The following is a 21779-nucleotide window of genomic DNA, read 5'->3' on the forward strand; positions in this document are numbered from 1 at the left end:
ATAAATACTTTGTATATATTCCAAGACAACAGTAAATGGCCGAGGCAGATGTAAATGTCCACCTGTCAGTGTGTTTGTGACAATTTGAGTACAATTTCAGTACCAAATACTAGTGTCAGAACAAAGATTGTTATGAAATGACAAGAACTACTATAAATTGTAATTATCAGAACATAAAAATTATATAAGATGAAAAAGAGGAAAAAAGGTATATCGGCAGCACTTCTGCAAGTGGCAGGACTGGAGGTTGCCGTCAGGTGAGCATCCAGTGCCAACTTCTTGGCCTCATATCTCTGTAAGTACTGACCCTATTTTTTTTTTAATCCTAAAACACTTAGAAAACGTGCTCTTTATTTCCATAAAAAAAAGTTTTTATTTTTCAAAATACAGTGGACCCCCGCATACCGTTGGCCTTACATAACGTTAAATCTGCATACTGATACATTTTATCGCTAAGATTTTGCCTCGCATACCGCTAAAAAACCCGCTCAACGCTGTTCGTCCGAGACGCGTCTAATGTCACATGTTCCGCCGGTGGCATTGTTTACAAGCCAACCTCCGCGGTAACATCCAAGCATACAATCATAACATTTCGTATTATTACAGTGTTTTTGGTGATTTTATCTGCAAAATAAGTGACCATGGGCCCCAAGAAAGCTTCTAGTGCCAACCCTGTGGTAAAAAGGGTGAGAAATATTATCGAAATACTGTGGTACCATGGTCAACTGCTGATGCTGCTGCTGCTGTAGCACTGTCAGCTGCTGCTGCTGCTGTAGCACCATCAGCTGCTGCTGTAGCACCATCAGCTGCTGCTGCTGCTGCTGCTGCTGTTGTAGTACCGTCTGCTGCTGCTGCTGCTGTAGTACCGTCTGCTGCTGCTGTAGCATCGTCTGCTGCTGCTGTAGCATCGTCTGCTGCTGCTGTAGCACTGTCAGCTGCTGCTGCTGCTGCACTGTCAGCTGCTGCTGCAGCACTGTCAGCTGCTGCTGCTGCTGCTGTAGCACCGTCAGCTGCTGCTGCTGTAGCACCGTCAGCTGCTGCTGCTGCTGTACCACCGTCAGCTGCTGCTGCTGCTGCTGTAGTACCGTCTGCTGCTGCTGTAGCATCGTCTGCTGCTGCTGTAGCACTGTCAGCTGCTGCTGCTGCTGCTGCTGCTGCACTGTCAGCTGCTGCTGCTGCTGTACCACCGTCAGCTGCTGCTGCTGCTGTTGTTGTAGTACCGTCTGCTGCTGCTGTTGTAGTACCGTCTGCTGCTGCTGTAGCATTGTCTGCTGCTGCTGTAGCACTGTCAGCTGCTGCTGCTGCTGTAGCACTGTCAGCTGCTGGTGCTGCTGTAGCACTGTCAGCTGCTGCTGCTGCTGTACCACCGTCTGGCTGCTGCTGCTGTAGTACCATCTGCTGCTGCTGCTGCTGTAGTACCATCTGCTGCTGCTGTAGCATCGTCTGCTGCTGCTGTAGCACTGTCAGCTGCTGCTGCTGCTGCTGTAGCACCGTTGTTGGTGTGGCTTATTGAGAATACCAAGAAACAATTAACCCCAGAGGGTTAGCCACCCAGGATAACCCAAAAAAAGTGTGTCATCGAAGACTGTCTAACTTATTTCCATTGGGGTCCTTAATCTTGTCTCCCAGGATGCAACCCACACCAGTCGACTAACACCCAGGTAAACAGGGAAAAATGCCTGGAACTAGTGCTCATATTGGTGAATTTAAAGCCAGCAAAGGTTGGTTTGAGAAATTTAAGAATCGTAGTGACCTACACAGTGTGATAAGGCCTGTTCTGGAAGAAAATGCCAAACAGGACCTACAGTACTCAGGAGGAAAAGGCACTCCCAGGACACAGTGTCTCATCGGTCATTGCTGCATCTTCAATAAAGGTAAGTGTCATTTATTCTTCATTTAGTAGAGTAGTACATGCACAATATATACAGTGGACCCCCACATACCGTCGGCATCACATAACGTTCAATCCGCATACCGCTCGCTTTTATCGCAAAAATTTTGCCTCGCATACCGCTCAAAAACCCGCTCACCGCTCTTCGTCCGAGACGCATCCAATGTGCGCCCTTAGCCAGCCTCACATGTGCCGCCGGTGGCATTGTTTACCAGCCAGCCTCCGCGGTAACATCCAAGCATACAATCGGAACATTTCGTATTATTACAGTGTTTTTGGTGATTTTATCTGCAAAATAAGTGACCATGGGCCCCAAGAAAGCTTCTAGTGCCAACCCTACAGCAATTACTATAGAGAATTACTATAGAGATGAAGAAAAAGATCATTGATAAGTATGAAAGTGGAGTGCGTGTCTCCGAGCTGGCCAGGTTGTATAATAAACCCCAATCAACCATCGCTACTATTGGTGGTACAGCTCCTGCTGCTGCTGTAGCACCGTTGTTGGTGTGGCTTATTGAGAATACCAAGAAACAATTAACCCCAGAGGATTTGCCACCCAGGATAACCCAAAAAAGTCAGTGTCATCGAAGACTGTCTAACTTATTTCCATTGGGGTCCTTAATCTTGTCTCCCAGGATGCAACCCACACCAGTCGACTAACACCCAGGTGAACAGGGAAAAATGCCTGGAACTAGTGCTCATATTGGTGAATTTAAAGCCAGCAAAGGTTGGTTTGAGAGATTTAAGAATCGTAGTGACATACACAGTGTGATAAGGCCTGTTCTGGAAGAAAATGCCTAACAGGACCTACAGTACTCAGGAGGAAAAGGCACTCCCAGGACACAGTGTCTCATCAGTCATTGCTGCATCTTCAATAAAGGTAAGTGTCATTTATTCTTCATTTAGTAGAGTAGTACATGCACAATATATACTGTGCATGTACTACTCTACTATTGTGCATGTATCCTTCTCTTTGTGTGTAGGAAAATGTATATTTCTTGTGGTAAAATTTTTTTTTCATACTTTTGGGTGTCTTGCACGGATTAATTTGATTTCCATTATTTCTTATGGGGAAAATTCATTCGCATAACGATAATTTCGCATAACAATGAGCTCTCATGAACGGATTAATATCGTTATACGGGGGTCCACTGTATTCAGGGCACTGGGGTAGTGAACGTATATATACGTTTGGACTGTTTACAGGTTAAATACTGGAATATCTTACTAAGAAAAAGGCTGAGTGGATATTATGCTGTGTAACTGACAATTTACCAGTTTTATACTACAGGTCCACCATCACAAATCCGGCAATCAGTTATTCGGTTCCTTCAGTTATTCGGCACTAATTTTGGCTAGCATAATTTCAAATTTCCAGGGTCACCACACCAACCTGCTGGTACTGTTTGGTGGCACTACTTGCTGCATAAGTCATTCCAATTTCTTTTTTTCCATTTATTGTTTTAACCTGCTTACTTTTAGCCCTAGCCATGGTTCCAGTGAATAAAAGAAATGCTTCTCATTATGTAAAGCACCTACACAGTACATTATCCATTAAAGATAAGGTGGCTTTGAAGCCACTGTCGGTTGTCATGAACTCAGTCTCATGATGCAGGAGAATACGCTTTATTATTACGCTAATATCAACACTACAGCTTATTTGCCTATCACAATTGATCTAATATGACATAAGAAACAATATAAATAACATAAAACATGTTAATTACTCAAGAATGAATAATATTTGGCATAATACCAAGTAGTTTGACAGAGGTATGAAGAGGATATGGTATACAAATACCATTCTCCTATCCCTGTCATGGTGGCTTATATTAGAAAAAACGGAGTATAGCACAGGGCTAACTGTGATATACACTCGTACTGCACCATAAACCTGAAACAAAAAAGTTATTTTCTCTCTATAGATTATCACACATAGCAGCATATGTGTAGAGAACCTAGGATAACTCAAAAAAAGTCAACATGGCTTATTTTTAGTACCTGGTTTGGGTTAGCCATATATGATTTTTGGTAAATATTCGATTCCCAGCCAGGATAGAAACATTAGGCATGTTTCTTTACACCTGTTGTCTATGTTTACCCATCAGTAAATGGGTACCTGGGTGTTAGCCGACTAGTGTGGGTGTTATCCTGGGGCACTGACCTAATTTTCTTGAAATACTCCGCATAACAAGTGGCTTTCTATATAGTAGTATGTCACTGATGTCAGCTAGGCCTGTATACCTTGTACATGCACGTGTAGTAAATAAAGATATTATTGTTATTATTATTATTATTATATTATTATTATTATTTTCTCAGTTGTTTGTTGGGTTATCTTATTCAAACTTGGGCAATGTATGATGGAAAGATACTTCTTCACGTACACCAAAAATGAAAGAAATCAGACCATAAATAGCGGAGTTCACTTCTCAGCCATTAGCGGCCGCTTAGCAGTATATTTTTGTATGGTTGTTATGGTTATACAGTATTCTCATTTTTTCGGTCTCATTTGATAGAATGAAAGATATATTACAGAAATAGATATGATTTTGATTGCTTTCATGAGGAAAAGTATCTTGAAATTGCACTCACGGTAGCGAAAATGTTCTATTCTTTAGCGAAGCTCAAGAGTAAACAAATGACGTCACCATCCAATACCTGTCCGCCTGCCAGTCTAAATTCCAGGACGTAGTCAAGAATGGCTTGACATTATTTATACAATTATTACAATAATGCAGCAGTCTGCATAACAGTAAATCTTCTATTTTTTTGTGAATAAAAATTCCAAATGGTAAGCAAGAGTAATATAAGAGGGGCCTGTAGCCGTGACTAATGAACAGAGAAAATGTTATTTTAGTGCCAGGAATGTCTGCATTGTTTATTCTGGACCCTATTTTGAAATTGGCATCTGTTGAAATTTGTGTGACCACTGACCACTTTATTGGGTGGTTGAAATAAGTGAATGGGCGGTTTCTTGTACTCAGTTGACAGACTAGAAGTAAAAAAGTTTATTCAGGTGTACACAAATACAGTTACATAGATTATCATACATAGCAGTGTATGTATAGAGAACCTAGGATAACCCAGAAAAGTCAGACAAAGTGACTTATTTCCAGTACCTGGCTTGGGCTTGCCATATATGATTTTTGGTAAATATTTTTTTTTCTCGGTTGTTTGTTGGGCTATCTCATTGAAACTTGGGCAGTGTATGGTGGAAAGATGCTTCTTAACGTACAACAAAAATAAAAAAGACGGACGATAAATAAGGGAGTTAACTTCTCAGCCATTAGCCGCCTCTTTGCAGATTATTTTCGTATGGTTTATATGGTTGTATTATCATTTTTTTGGACTCATTTGATAGAATGGAAGATATATTACAGAAATAGACATGATTTTGATTGCTTTCATGACGAAAAGTACCTTGAAATTAAGCTCAAAGTAGCAGAAATGTTTGATTTTTGCCGATGTTCAATGAACTGTGTATGTTGGTTAATTTTATTAAGTGTATTCTAACCTAACCACTCTGTAATTTGGAAAACTCAGTAATCCAGCACTTGAGTGACAATTTCTTTTCCTGGAGGTATTCTGTCACAGTGGGGCCAAACACACCATAAAACCAGTCCAAGGAAAGTTCCCTAGTGACTCCTGCGTTACTGTTTGCTCTCCACATCACACACAAATTACCCTTGACGACATTGTTTTTCCTGAACACTCTGGGAGTTTCAGAGTGATACACCAATAAAGGCTTCACTTTGCAATCACCACTAGAATTACTACACAACATTAATGTCAGCCTGTCTTTCATAGGCTTATGTCCTGGGAGTGCCTTTTCCTCCTGAGTAATGTAGGTTCTGTTTGGCATTTTCTTCCAAAACAGGCCTGTTTCGTCGCAATTAAACACTTGTTCAGGTTTTAAGTTTTCAGTCTCTATGTATTCCTTAAAATCTTTCACATATTTTTCAGCTGCATTTTTGTCTGAACTGGCTGCCTCACTATTCCTTACCACACTGTGTATGCCACTACGAACCTTAAATCTCTCAAACCAGCCTTTGCTGGCCTTAAATTCATCATCAGCAGCACTATTTTGAGGCATTTTCTTAATGAGCTCATCAAGCAACTGCCTTCCCTTTTCACAAATTATAGACTGAGAAACACTATCTCCTGATAACTGTTTTTCATTTATCCATACCAATAACAGTCTCTCTACCTCTTCAATTATTTGCGGTCTCTGTTCTGAAAACATACTTGAACCTTTTGCAACAACAACTTCCTTGATTGCCTTTCTGTTCGCCAAGATAGTACTGATGGTTGAATGTGATTTGTTGTATTGCCTTTCCAACTCAGGCATATGCACTCCACTCTCATATTTTTCAATTACAGGTCTCCCTCAACATTCGCGAGGGTAGGGGATCAAGAGCCTCGCGAATGTTGAAAAACCGCGAATGTTTGGTGCCCCAATATATTGTAGGGAAATATAATACAATACTGCTTCCTGAACGTGTTGAACCATGAACAATCATAAAATACACGAAAATGTCGTAAAATATTGTACTAAATACATACATGTTATGGTTTAATAACATGTATGTTATTAAGTACCACTGCCTCAACCACTGCCTCCACCAGTGCCTCAACCACTGCCTCAACCATTGCGGTGCACTGCTCGTATTTTGGTGCAATTTCTTTCTTCAATTCTATCATGTTTCTCAATTTCTTTACCAAAGGGCTGGCACTAGCAAGTTTCTTTGGGCCCATGGTTAATTATGTGGCAGTCGCACTCAATTTACAAGCACCAAACACAATGAATTATTGTGAAATATCTGGAAGAGCGTGGAGACTAATGCTCACTCCAGCATAAACAAAGCCACATGTGTCTAATTTATCATCATAAACAAAGGCACACTGATGATGCCTCAACCACTTCCTCCACCACTGCTTCAACCCTCGTATTTTTGTACAATTTCCTTCTTCAATTCTATCATATTATTATTATTATTAATACGATAGAATTGAAGAAGGAAATAGTACAAAAATACGAGGGTTGAAGCAGTGGTGGAAGACGTGGGTGAAGCATCGTCAGTGTGGCTTTGTTCATGCTGGAGTGAGCATTAGTCTCCACACTCTTCCAAACATTTCACAATAATTCATTGTGTTTGGTGCTTGTAGATTGAGTGCGACTGGAGTAGTAGAGGCATTGGTAGAGGCATTGGTAGAGACAGTGGTTGAGGCAGTGGTAGAGGCAGCAGTAGAGGCAGCAGTTGAGGCAGTGGTTGAGGGAGTGGTTTTTAATAACATAATAATAATACATGTTATTAATAATAACATGTATTATTATTATTAATAACACATATCTTATTAAATATCACTGCCTCAACCGCTGCCTCAACCGCTGCCTCAACCGTTGCCTCAACTGCTGCCTCAACCACTGCCTCAACTGCTGCCTCAACTGCTGCCTCAACTGCTGCCTCAACCACTGCCTCAACTGCTGCCTCAACCACTGCCTCAACCACTGCCTCTACCGCTGCCTCTACCGCTGCCTCTACCGCTGCCTCAACCATTGCCTCTACCACTCCAGTCGCACTCAATCTACAAGCACCAAACACAACGAATTATTGTGAAATGTTTGGAAGTGTGGAGACTAATGCTCACTTCATCATAAACAAAGGCACACTGACTGACGATGCATCAACCACTTCTTCCATCACTGCTTCAACCCTCTTATTTTTGTACAATTTCCTTTAATTCTATCGTATTATTATTATTATTAATTAGCAGTAGCAGAAATGTTTGATTCTTTGCCGTGTTCAAGAGTAAACATATGATGTCACCGTCAAATACCTGTCCGAATAGCCATTCCAATATTCAGTCATGAATGGGTTGACATTATTTATAATGCAGTTTAATAGCAAATAATGAACAAACAAAACACTCACCACACTGAGTGGTGGGAGGGCTGGCTGCCAGTTGTTGGGGTCGGAGGGAGGGTATTAGGCACTCGCGGGTGGGGGGAAACTTAAATACGATTTGGCGGATGGGAATTTGGCAGTTGGGAATTTGGCGATTGATAATTTGCGAATGTGTGAAGCCCGCAAAAGTTGAAAATGCGAATGTTGAGGGAGATATGTATCTCTTTCTTCATTTCCATCATAATTCTCACCCTTTTTAACACCAGCTTGACACTAGAAGCTTTCTTGGGGACCATGGTGGCTTATTTAGCAGTTACAAGCACTAAAAACACTGGAATAATCCAAAATATATGGCAGGCACACGTGGAATCGACTGCAACAGCATGTAAACAATGGCACAGTGAGTCTTGGAGTGGCTGGGCCCACTCAGGCCGCGCTCCTGGCGCATGGACATGTTCCGGACGAACATCATTGGCAGAGTTTTTTGCCATTGGTAAGAGACATATTTTTATGCCAAAAAGCGCCGTTAGATGAATTTGCCGTTACTTAATGCCACTGTTAGTTGAGGGTCCACTGTATATCTTTCATTCTATCAACTGAGACAAAAAAAAAAAAACGAGGATACAACCATAAAAACCATACAAAAATATACCGCTAAGGGGTGGCTAATGGCTGAGAAGTGAACTCCGTTATTTAAGGTCCGATTTCTTTCATTTTTGGTGTACGTTAAGAAGCATCTTTCCATCATACATTTCCGAAATTTCAATAAGATAGTTCAACAAACAACTGAGATCCAATTCCCTAGATCAAGAGCAAGAGCCCCTCACCAGCATCAAGGAACCTCCCTTGAGGCCCGTTCGCATCTTGAAATTTTGCTTGCATTCGGAAGCAAAAAACTGACCGAGCGACTGCTCGTATTTTGAAAAACTCGCGCACTTGGGCACTCGTAAGTTGAGGTTCCACTGTATACCCATTCCTTATTTATTCAGACTTCCTACAATAAATACATTTACCATTCACTATAAGCTAAGGACGAAAATATTTTAAGGTAAGTAATGTGTCCTAGGTAGTAGATTGGTAGACAGCAACCACCCAAAACAGAAACACTTTCACCATCATTCAACACTTTTACTATCATTCACACATAATCACTCTCTTGATACGGCAGTTTAGATGTCAATCCAAACAGCCAATTATTATTAAAAAATAAAAAGGTACAATACCATTTTACTAATCTCTCAGCCCATTCCTGGGTTAGGCTTGTCTGGTGCTTGCTTGGTCAACCAGACTGTTGTTAATGGTGACCCACTGGCCCACATAAGCATCAAAGCCTGGTTGTTCTAGCCCATGGAACAGATACTTGGCTGGTTGACTTACCACGGCTTCAACCTTCTACTCAGAGTTCAGTACGTACTATTATAATTTAAAATTTAGTTTTTTACTCATGGTATCACTGAGTATGCCTGGAGAATAGACAACAAATAAAATGTCTTTTAAACAAACAAAAATGTGTCTACTTACATAAGTTTTTAGTATTTTCTGTCCTGTAGAAGAAGACACAGTAGAAATATAACTAAATAAACTCACCAAAACTTAGAATAAAGCCTTTCTTCTCTGGACTGTAGCGCAACACACAGAAAGCATCAAAGCTGGGACCATAGGCCAGGGTGATACTCTTATAGTTGAAGGATCTAACTCGCACCATCTCGCTCAAGGTCTTGGGGTTTGCCATGTTGCTGCTGCTGCTGCTGCTGCTGCCTGCTGACTCAACACCACCTACAAAACATAATTTAATTAATCTGCAACCAACGTTGTAATTGTTTTCAATGCTCTGGCCGTCTCCCAACAAGGAAAGGTGACCTGACAGAGAGGAAAACACTTACACTGTCACTCATTCAACAACCAATGTCTTGCCATAACAGACCTGATGTCATAGTTCAGATAACTCTCAAAACCACATTTCCCACCCTTCTTTCAGAGTGCAGACACTGTACTTTCCACCTCCACGACTCAAGTCTGGCTAACTGCTTCCCCCTGAATCCCTCCATAAATGCTACCTCGCTCACACTATTACAGTACATTAAGTCATAAAACCACTTACCACCATTCACTCCTATATAACATGCTCACAAAATCCTATTAAATGTGTAAGTCAGTAGCACACAAAACCTTCTTTACATCCTCCTCCCAACATTCTTAAAACAACCCCAACCCCTCTTTTCCTCCATCCTTTTTTTCATATAATGTTTTTGGGGACCATGGCCCCACCAGCGCGCTTGCACACCATCTGTAAAACCCAACATCAGTTATATGCACTCAACCTGTTTCTTTTTTCTTAGCCATTGCATCCATCTTCCACCCTGGTAAGGTGATCAAAAAAAATAAACACATTCGTCATTATTCATCCAATAGTCATCTTGTCAGAAGTGCACAAAAAACACAATTCAATTGATTATCCAAACTGTAACATCTGCACCTCTCCCTCAGAGTGCAGGAACTGTATTTTCCACTTCCAAGACTCAAGTCTGGCTAACTGGACTATTCATAGAACTAAATGTTCCAATCACATGACTTCTGAGAGCTCAAGTCCTTCCCATGTAATACCTCCTTCACACCCGCCTTCCAACCCTTTCTGTGACCTGACCTCTTCTTCCTTCTACCCAGGAATTATACACCCTCTGGTCATCTTTTCTGCTCAATCCTCTCCAAATACCCAAACCACCTCAACAATCACTTCTCAGCCCTCTCAATAATGCCTTCCCTAACCCTACACTATGTCTTTATCTCCATGCTCTAAATTCTTTGCATAATACTCATACCATACAGTGTTCTCACACATGACATCACAACTTACAGCTTCCTCCTCTCCTCTCTCCAACATTTAAAACCTGTGCCTCACACTCACATACAATGGATGGTACCACTATACAATCTTCCCCTTTTCTGCCTCCATAGATAAACTTCTTTCTGTCTACTGAAGCCACAACACACCATCTACCCTTTCACCTTCATCCCTCAACAAGTCATCTTTCACTCAACTTTCACCTTCACCAAGTCATCCTTCACTCAACTTTCACCTTCATCAAGTCATCCTTCACTCAACTTTCACCTTCATCCTTCACTCAACTTTCACCTTCATCCTTCACTCAACTTTCACCTTCATCCTTCACTCAACTTTCACCTTCATGAAGTCATCCTTCACTCAACTTTCACCTTAAACAAGCCATCCTTCACTCAACTTTCACCTTCATCCTTCATCAAGTCATCCTTCACTCAACTTTCACCTCCATCCTTCATCAAGTCACCCTTCACTCAACTTTCATCTTCATTACATCATCCTTCACTCAACTTTCACCTTCATCCTTCACTCAACTTTCACCTTCATCCTTCATCAAGTCATCCTTCACTCAACTTTCACCTTCATCAAGTCATCCTTCACTCAACTTTCATCTTCATCAAGTCATCCTTCACTCAACTTTCACCTTCATCCTTCACTCAACTTTCACCTTCATCCTTCATCAAGTCATCCTTCACTCAACTTTCACCTTCATCAATTCATCCTTCACTCAACTAAATTTCAGCACCCATATCCAACACATAACAAAAAAAGTATCCAAAACAGTGGGGATTCCTCTCCAAGATACAATATTACGTGCCACAAACTGCCCTTCTCACACTATACCATTCACTCATTTATCCATACCTCACCTATGCTATTTGTGCTTGGGGATCAACTGCAGCAACACATCTAAAGCCAATAATAACCCAACAAAAAGCCGCAGTAAGAATAATCACTAAATCCCATCCCTGGCAACACACCCCCCCACTCTTCATAGATCTAAACTTACTCCCTGTTCAGAACATCCACACTTACTACTGTGAAATCTGTATCTACAGGACCTTAAATTCCAATATTAACCTTGACCTAAAATGCTTTCTTGATAGTTGTGACAGGACCCACAGGCATAACACCAGACACAAACATCTCTATGATATTCCCCGTGTCCGACTAAACCTTTACAAAAATTCAATGTGTGTCAAAGGGCCTAAAATCTGGAACACCCTACCTGAAAACTCTAGAACTGCAGACACATTCATCACTTTCAAAACTACCGTTAGAAAACATCTTATCTCCCTGATACACCCCGTCAACTAACTACATGTAAACCACCTGGTGGTTCACACTTACACTCACTCACCCATTGACTATAAACACAGAAATACGAATCTTAATCTTAAAATAATGAATCCTAACTGGTCATAAGCTTGCCTATGATACTCCAATATAGACACTCTGTATTGTGCCAAAGCAAAAGCATTCACACTGCTAAGCTCACAAACTATAATGTAGTCACTTAGCGTTAATACCATAATCTGTAATAATTTAAAGGTTAGAATTAATCTAAGTCTGCCCGAAATGCCTAGCCATGCTAGGTGTCCTAGTGGGCACCTCTGTAATTAGTATTTTAAAACATGTAAACCACACAATATCCAAAATCTGTAAACCCGGCATTGTAATCCTTATAGAGAATAAACTTGATTGATTGATTGAACTATCCCCTTCATCAAGCCATCCTTCACTCAACTTTCACCTTCATCAAGCCATCCTTCACTCAACTTTCACCTTCATCAAGTCATCCTTCACTCAACTTTCACCTTCATCAAGCCATCCTTCACTCAACTTTCACCTTCATCAAGCCATCCTTCACTCAACTTTCACCTTCATCAAGTCATCCTTCACTCAACTTATCCACTCACAAATATGTAAATACATACTTTTCTTCCACACTACCTCCAGTCTCACATCATAATTACCACTTTCAAAACTTTGTCATTTTTAATCATCTAACTGTTTTCTAAGTTCACTTTTAAAACTCCTTTCCTTGTAAATTATTATTATTATTATTATGAGCTATATCTCTAGCACTGTTGCTACAAATACCAAAGATGGGACAAGCTGAGCTTATCTCTACTATTGTGGCTACAAATACTTATAACACCAGGAACATAGAGCTCTCTTGCAGATACAAATACAGTGGACCCCCGGTTAACGATATTTTTTCATTCCAGAAGTATGTTCAGGTGCCAGTACTGACCGAATTTGTTCCCATAAGGAATATTGTGAAGTAGATTAGTCCATTTCAGACCCCCAAACATACACGTACAAACGCACTTACATAAATGCACTTACACAATTGGTCTCATTGGGAGGTGATCGTTAAGCGGGGGTCCACTGTATTAAAGACAATAACAAAAGCAGCTTAGCTTTGCTCTTGTAGCTACAAATACTGAAGATGGGACACCATGAACACAGGTCTGCTGCTGTAGTTATAAACTAGTTATCACTTACCAGGTATGACATTCAGTAATCAACACATGATAAACCATTATTCCTCCATCAATAATACTTTATAATTTTTTGGACACACTGGCCATGTCCCAACAAGGTAAGGTGACCCAGAAAGGTGGAAACTCAGCCACTATCAATCATTCAATCACTATCTTGCCAGAAAGATGGTAATATTACAGTTCAGATGACCCACAGAACTATAACAAACCCACCCTTCCTTTAGAGTGCTAGTACTGTACTTGCCATCAACAAGACTTAAGTCTGACTAGCCAATTTCCCTGAATCCCTTCATAAATATTACCCTTCACACACTCCACCAAATACTGAATATAGGACACTACAGGCAGGCCTTGTTTTACAGCCCTTTGCTTTACAGCATTTCACTTATGCACTAATGTCTCATAAACATGCAAGATTTCATGTACATCTTGCTACTCCTACTTACACTTAGGTCACACTACACATGCATAGACAAGCATATATATATACACATGCCCCTCTGGGTTTTCTTCTGTTCCATTATTAGTTCTACTTTTTGTTTATTTCCTCTTATCTCCATGTTAAAGTGAAAAAGAATTCTTCCTCCATAAGCCATGCTTGTCGTAAGAGGTGACTAAAATGCAAGGGGCTAGTAACCCCTTCTCCTGTATATATTGCTAAATTTAAAAGGAAACTCTTTTGTTTATCCTTTTGGGCCATCCATTTTTTCAAAGATCTCTTCATTCATTCCAGGCACTGTATTACCCCTGTAGGTCTGGCATTTTCTCATAAATGCAGCAGTAGTAGTAATAGTAGTAATAATAGTAGTAGAAGTACTAGTAGCAGCAGCAGTTATAGTTCCAGCAGTTGTAGTAGTGTTCGTTATTATGTGCTTGGTGTTGCTTCTCTCAGTTTCTTTGCTAAGTGAAATATTTTTATTATCTATATTGTACTCTTTATTATTACAGTAATTGTTAGGCTTGTTGCCGGTCTACCACTGAAATTTAAATTATTTAGCAGTAGTAGATTTTTTATTGATCTTATTTTCAAATATGTGCATTATATTTTCTCATAACTTGTGGATTTTGTTTTCATATTAGCACAGTTTTGGTGAGGATGGTGTTCTTCCAAGTGAGGCTCTAATACCTGGCTACATTTTGGTTTGAATTTGGTATGTTATACCAGGGTAGTGTATTATTTGTAGTACTCTGTGGTGTATAGTTCCATGTTAGTGTATCATTTGTAGAGCTCTGTGGTGTATTGTTCCATGTTAGTGTAACATTTGTAGTACTCTGTGGTGTATTGTTCCATGTTATTGTATCATATGTGGTACTCTGTGGGGTATTGTTCCATGTTCAGTGTATCATTTGTGGTATTCTGTGGTGTATTGTTCCATGTTAAGTGTATCATTTGTGGTGGTCAGTACAAGATAAAATCTATCTTTAGTGTTCACTAAACTCTGCCTCTTTCAGTTAGATAAGATTCTCTTATTTCAGTTAAAAATATGTCGTCGAGAGGTCTGCAAGACTTGTTATTAACTACTGAAGTTTGTGATTGTTGAGTTCTTGCTGAGTTGTCATCACATAAATCTTTGTAGTGAAGAGTCAGTTCTTGCTTTAGTATATTGAACCCCGAAGTTTTAACCTTCACTTTTCATTGGTGGCTGTATATTTATGACAACATGAATTTCTAACTGAAGGTAGAATAATATCTAGAAAGCTGTATTAAGAATTGTGTCAGTAATAGAGGTGGCTAGTCCTTATTCAGATCAGGGGTCAGATCCCTTGATCTGAACTTGCTCTCAGGATCAGAGTTTTAAAAGGGGAAAATTTCCTATGAAATGATAATCTATTTCTGAAGGTGGTGAAACCAAAGGTACAAAATTTGATGGAAGACTTGCAGAACTGCGCTCTCACGAAGTAAATGGTCTCAGCGATATTTACACATTGGCGATTTCGACCACTTTGAGGCATATTTTCAGCCATTTCCATTGTTCCAGCTGCTAGCATTCCTTCTTTTCTATTAACTGAGTACAAGAAACTGGCCATTTACCTATTTCAACTGCCCAATGGAGTGATCAGAAATAGGTAATTTGGCCAATTTCACACAAAATTAGAAAAATGCCAATTTAACCCTTTCAGGGTCCATCCCGTAGATCTACGGCTTTACGTTCAGGGTCCAAACCGTAGATCTACTCCATGAGCTCAGCTCACTCTGATAAACTGTGAGTGGTAAATTTGGGCCTAGATATGAGAGAATACATCTATGTAGTATGTGTGCACCACATAAAACAAATTCTGCAGCACACTGTGTATAATGAGAGAAAAAAAACTGAGACCATGATTTTCGATTAAAACAGCGACTTTGCAGTGTTTTTTCGCATGTTTTTTTAAAGTGTATTTGTGATTTCTTGGTCTCATTTGATAGAATGGAAGACATATTACAGAAATGGAGATAATTTTGATTGGTTTTCGCCATGGAAATGGCTTGAAACTGAGCTCAAAGTAGCGGAAATGTTAAATTTTTGCCGATGTTCAAGAGTAAACAAACGACCTCACACGTCTAATACACGCCAGCTGGTGGGTCTAATATACATTCACAAATGTGGTGATGATATTTATACAATTAATACAATATTGCATAACAGTAAATCTTCTATTTTTTGGTGTGAACAAAAATTCATTATGTGAATAAAAAATCAAAATGGAATTTATTTGTAAAGCCTCAAAATGTAACTAATGAACAGAGGAAATGTTAGTTTAGTGCCAGGAATACCTACATTGTTTATTCTGGATCCTATTTTGAAATTGGAATATTTTGAACTTTGTGTTAAATTGGCCAAATTACCAATCACTTTATTTTGTAGTTGAAACAGTTGACTTGGCAATTTCTTGTGCTCAATCGATAGAATAGAAGTAATACTAGTGAAATAGCTAAGAATTTGGTTGACTGGAATAATGTAATTGGCCTAAAATGGGAGTCAAAGTCGGCAAAATTGCCGATTCGTAAATATCGCTGACACATCACAATTCGTGAGAGCATAATTTCGTCAATTTTCCATCAAATTTCATACTTTTTGTTTCATTACCTTCACAAAAAGATTCTCTACCATTTCATAAGAAAAAATAACAAATTTTTTTTTTTAAATTCTTGAACACTGGGGCACCACTTCAGATTTTGGCCTTGGACCCTGGAGGGGTTAAAAATAGGGTCCAGAAAGAACAGTGTAGACATTCCTGGCACTGAAACAACATTTCTTCTCTTCATTGGTCATGTCCTCAGGTTTTTCCTGTATTGCGCTTGCTTTCCGTTTTGAATTTTTGTTTGCACAAAAAATAAGTGATTTGCTGTTGTGCAGACTAATGCATTGTTGTAATAATGATATAAATAATGTCAGCACATTATTAGTGGGACACACACTGGACAAGTGACGTAGTTTGTGTGCTCAATTTCAAGCTACTTTCAGTCCTCAAACCAATCAAAATCATCTCTCTTTCTGTGATATATTTCCATTCTATCGGGTGAGACCAGGAAATTGGGAATACAACAGTGAAAACCATACAAAACTACATCACGGAGTCGTTGTTTTAAACCAAAGACATGGTCGCAGTTTTTTCCCCATTATGCACTGCTTGCTGCAGGATTTTTTTAAACTAGAAAGAGAAAGGCATTCCCTATACAGGCAAAGGCAAAGAATAACAGAGCAGCTAAAAGAGACCTATATATCTGTAATAGGAAGGGAGGCACTGGTCAGAGAAGTAGCAAACAATGAACTTAAGCTAAAGGAATCTTACAAGAGTCAAGAAACATGGAAAGAACTAAAACCAATACATGAAATTGAAAGAAACCCAAAATATTTCTTTTCTTATGCCAAATCTAAATTGAGAACAACATCCAGTATTGGGCCCCTACTTAGACAAGATGGGTCCTACACAGATGACAGCAAGGAAATGAGAGAGCCACTCAAGTCCTAATATGACTGTTTTTAGCGAGCCGCTAACCAGACTGAGAGCCAAAGATCTAAATGAATTTTTTATGAGCGAGACACAGAATTTGGTAGACTCAAACCTATCTGATATTATCCTGACACCAAATGACTTCAAAAAGGCAATAAATGACATGCCCATGTACTTTGCCCCATTCCCAGACTCATGGAACCCCGTGTTCATCAAGAGCTGCAAGAAACCCCTATCATGTGCTTTTAACATCTTATGGAGAAGGAGCATGGATATAGGGGTCGTCCCACAGTTGCTAAAAACAACAGACATAGCCCCACTCCACAAAGGGGACAGTAAAGCAACAGCAAAGAACTACAGACTGATAGGTTAACATCCTATATCAGTAAAATCTTTGAAAGGATCCTAAGAAGCAGGATTGCCACTTATCTAGATACTCATCAGTTACATAACCCAGGGCAGCATGGGTTTAGAGTAGGTGGCTCCTGTCTGTCCCAACTACTGGACCACTATGACAAGGTCCTAGATGCTCTAGAAGACAAACAAAATGCAGATGTAGTATACACAGACTTTGCAAAAGTCTTTCGACAAGTGTGACCATAGCGTAATAGCACACAAAATGCATGATAAAGGAATAACAGGAAAAGTTGGTAGATGGATCTATAATTTCCTAACAAATAGAACACAAAGAGTAGTAGTAAACAGTAAAGTCTGAGGCAGCTACTATGAAAAGCTCTGTTCCACAAGGCACAGTACTCGCTCCCATCCTGTTCCTCATCCTCATATCTGACATAGACAAGGATGTCAGCCACAGCACAGTGTCTTCCTTGGCAGATGACACCCAAATTTGCATGACAGTGTCCTCCACTGAAGACTGCAAGACTCCAGGCAGACATCAACCAAATCTTTCAATGGGTCACAGTAAACAATATGAAGTTCAATGATGAGAAATTTCAACTACTCCAACATAGAAAACATGAGGAAATTAACCCGTAAACGGTCCAAACGTATATATACATTTTTTCAACATTTGATATTATGTAAAAAAGTAGATGTTTTTTTTTTTTTTAAATTTGAAAACGTGTAAAAAAACTTTGATCTACATTTTTTTTTTATACTATTTGAAAATATGTAAAAAAAACGTAGATCTACTTTTTGGAGCACTACGCATGTGAACGTAGATCTGCTTGGACCATTTACGGGTTAAAACTATATCGGAGTATAAATTAAATTCCAACCACGCAATAGAGCAAAACACTAATGTAAAAGACTTGGGAGTAATAATGTCAGAGGATCTCACTTTCAAAGACCACAATATTGTATCAATTGCATCTGCTAGAAAAATGACAGGATGGAAAATGAGAACCTTCAAAACCAGGGATGCAAAGCCCATGATGACACTCTTCAAGTCGCTTGTTCTATATAGGCTGGATATTGCTGCACACTATCAACACCTTTCAAGGTAGGTGAAATTGCTGACCTAGAAAATATACAGAGAACCTTCATGGCACACATACGAAACTGCGATAAAACACCTCAATTACTGGGAATGCTTGAAGTTCTTCAACCTGTACTCTCTAGAATGCAGGCGGGACAGATACATAATTACATACACTTGGAAAATCCTAGAGGGATTAGTACAAAATTTGCAAAAAAAAATCACTCCTTATGAAACCAAAAGACTTGGCAGACGATGCAACATCCCCCCAATGAAAAGCAGGGGCGCCACTAGCACGATGAGAGACAACACAATAAGTGTCAGGGGCCCAAGCATACATAAGGGGGATTACCAGTTGACCCCTGGCTGTCTTCAAGAAGGCACTGGACAGGTACTTAAAAGTCAGTACCTGGCCAGCTGGGCTGTGGTTCGTACATCAGGTTGCGTGCGGCCAACAGTAACAGCCTGGCTGTTCAGGCCCTGATCCACTATGAGGCCTGGTTACAGACTGGGCCACGGGGGCATTGACCCCTGAAACTCTCTCTAGGTACCTCAAAAATCTCTGATATTATCCTAACATTGCAAGGCTTTGAAAAAACAGTAAATGACATGCCCATGCACTCTGCCCCAGACCCAGACTCATGGAACTCCATGTTCATCAAGAACTGCAAAAAGCCCCTATCACGTGCCTTCAGTATTCTATGGAGAGGGAGCATGGACACAAGGGTCATCCAACATTCACTATAAACAGCAGACACAGCCCCACTCTACAAAGGTGGCAGAAAAGCAATTGCAAAGAACTACACTAACATCCCGTACCATAAAAATCTTTGAAAGGGTTCTAAGAAGCAAGACTACCAACCACATAGGTACCCATCAATTACACAACTCAGGGCAACACGGGTTTAGAGCAGGTCACTCCTGCCTGTCCCAGGTACCGGACCACTATGACAAGGCCCTGGATCCTATAGAGGATAAACAAAATGCAGATGTAGTATACAAAGACTTTGCAAAATCCTTCAACAAGTGTGACCATGGTGTAATAGTGCACAAAATGCGTGATAAAGGAATAACAGGAAAAGTTAGTAGATGGATCTATAACTTCCCAACAAATAGAACACAAAGAGTAATAGTAAACAGAGTAAAGTCTGAGGCGGCTATGGTGAAAAGCTCTGTTCCACAAGGCACAGTGCTCGCTCCCATCCTATTCTTCATCCTCATATCTGACACAGACAGAGATGTTAGCCATCCTTTGTGGATGACACCTGAATTGCCATGACAGTGTCCTCCATCAAAGACACTGGAAGACTCCAAGCAGACATCAACCAAATCTTCAAATGGGCCACTCAAAACAATATGAAGTTCAATGAAGAGAAATTTCAACTACAATCAGATATGGAAAACTTGAAGAAAAAGTAATGTGAAGGCCCTGGGAGTGATAAAGTCAGAGGATCTCATCTTAAAAGACTACAACAATGTATCTACTGCATCTGCTAAAAAAATTATAGGATGAATAAAGAGAACCTTCAAAACTAGGGATGCCAAGCCCATAATGATTCTCTTCAAATTGCTTGTTCTCTCTAGACTGGAATACTGCTGTACACTAACTGCCCTCTTTAAGGCAGGCGAAATTGCTGACCTGGAGAGTGTACAAAGAACTTTCAGGCACACATAAGTACGATAAGGCACCTAAATTGCTGGGAACAGTTGAAGTCCCTTGATTTGTATTCCCTGGAATGCAGGCAAGAGAGATACATGATAATATACACTTGGAAAATCCTAGAGGGATTAGTACCAAACTTGCACACAAAAATCAGTCCCTATGAAAGCAAAAGACTCAGCAGGAGATGCAACATTCTCTGGACACTGAGGGACAACACCGTAAGTGTCAGGGGCCTAAGACTGTTCAACTGCCTCCCAGCATACATAAGGGGGGATTATCAATAGACCCCTGGCTGTCTTCAAGAAGGCACTGGACAGGCACCTAAAGTCAGTACCTGACCAGCTGGGCTGTAGTTCATATGTCAGTTTGCATGCGGCCAGCAGTAACAGCCTGGTTGATAAGGCCCTGATCCATCACAAGGCCTGGTCTCAGACCGGGCCCGTGGGCACTGGCCCCTGAAACCCTCTCCAGGTATACTACAGGTATACCCTGCCTCGGTGGATACAGCCAGTTTGTTGAAAGAAGAACATGTAAACGTATATGCATTTTTTTAGGCCTAGCTATATTGCTCATTTATTATGTGATAGTGTAAACAAGTTATCAGGCTTTTACATGCATTTGAAAGTGAAAAAAGACTATGATTCACTTTAGAGTGATTTTCACTTTACAGCAGTAGCACTTTACAGCAGTAGCACTTTACAGCAGTAGCACTTTACAGCAGTAGCCCAGAACCTAACCTGCTGTGTAAGTGGTGCCCTCCTGTATTACAAAATCAAACTAATACAGTACCTCTGGAAGCTGACAATTGAGCTGCAAACTGCAGCACCAGCTGATACAGCATAGAGATGGTGGTCCAGTCGGCCAGGATGGCGTCCACGGTGGTGCCCACGTGCTCAGCACTGGTCACCTCGTAGGTGAAGTACGTGGCCCGGCGAGGACCCTGCTCCCTGGAGTGTAGGCTAGTTACCGGGCAGTTAGTGAAGAGGTATTCCATGCCAAACACCCGTGACCCAGTGAATTGCTGCAAGAAGGAAGGTTGCTATGATCAGCTGCTCCTCCACTCACACTGGGGTTATGTTCCCATGAACCCACTGTAAGTTAAATACAGCCTCTCCTCACTTAGCGATGTACTTGTTTACCGACACCTCAGACTTACAACAGACTCTCTGACCAGCATTTATACCTAAATAATGTATATTAGAGCTAATTTCCTCTATTCTGTTTATTTCAATATACAGTACACTACTGTATAAACATTTAAAAATATACCAGAAATGTTCTAAATGGTGCAAAGGTGACATTAAAATAATATCAAAGATGGTTGACACAAACTCACTATTATAGTATGCTCCTCACTTAGCAACGAATTCATTTAACGATGTGGTGTTAGGAACGGAACTCCGTTGTTAAGTGAGGAGAGGCTGTATATCACAAGTCCAATATTAATATATGATAAATAAATGAGTAAATAAACAACTGCTTTCACTGGATAAGTAAACAAATAATTACTATAACTAAATATCAGCACTGAGAAGTAAATAAAAAAGGTTTATCTTATCAATAAATATACAGTACTGAATGTACAAAGCAATC

General features: G+C 40.2%; 1 protein-coding gene across 4 annotated transcripts in view; it reads right to left on the reverse strand.

Moving 5' to 3' along the window:
• Window positions 1-21779, reverse strand: part of MED14 (mediator complex subunit 14) — a 532798-nt gene that overhangs the window by 181456 nt on the left and 329563 nt on the right. For all 4 annotated transcript variants that reach the window (XM_070095607.1, XM_070095604.1, XM_070095606.1 and 1 more), the window contains 2 exons: window positions 20976-21207; window positions 9388-9576 (listed from right to left, as the gene is read on the reverse strand). In XM_070095607.1, the coding sequence (XP_069951708.1) occupies window positions 9388-9576; window positions 20976-21207 (421 nt within the window). The remainder of the gene's footprint in view (window positions 1-9387; window positions 9577-20975; window positions 21208-21779) is intronic.

This window comes from Cherax quadricarinatus, chromosome 50, assembly GCF_038502225.1.
Source record: "Cherax quadricarinatus isolate ZL_2023a chromosome 50, ASM3850222v1, whole genome shotgun sequence".
Taxonomy (NCBI): domain Eukaryota; kingdom Metazoa; phylum Arthropoda; class Malacostraca; order Decapoda; family Parastacidae; genus Cherax; species Cherax quadricarinatus.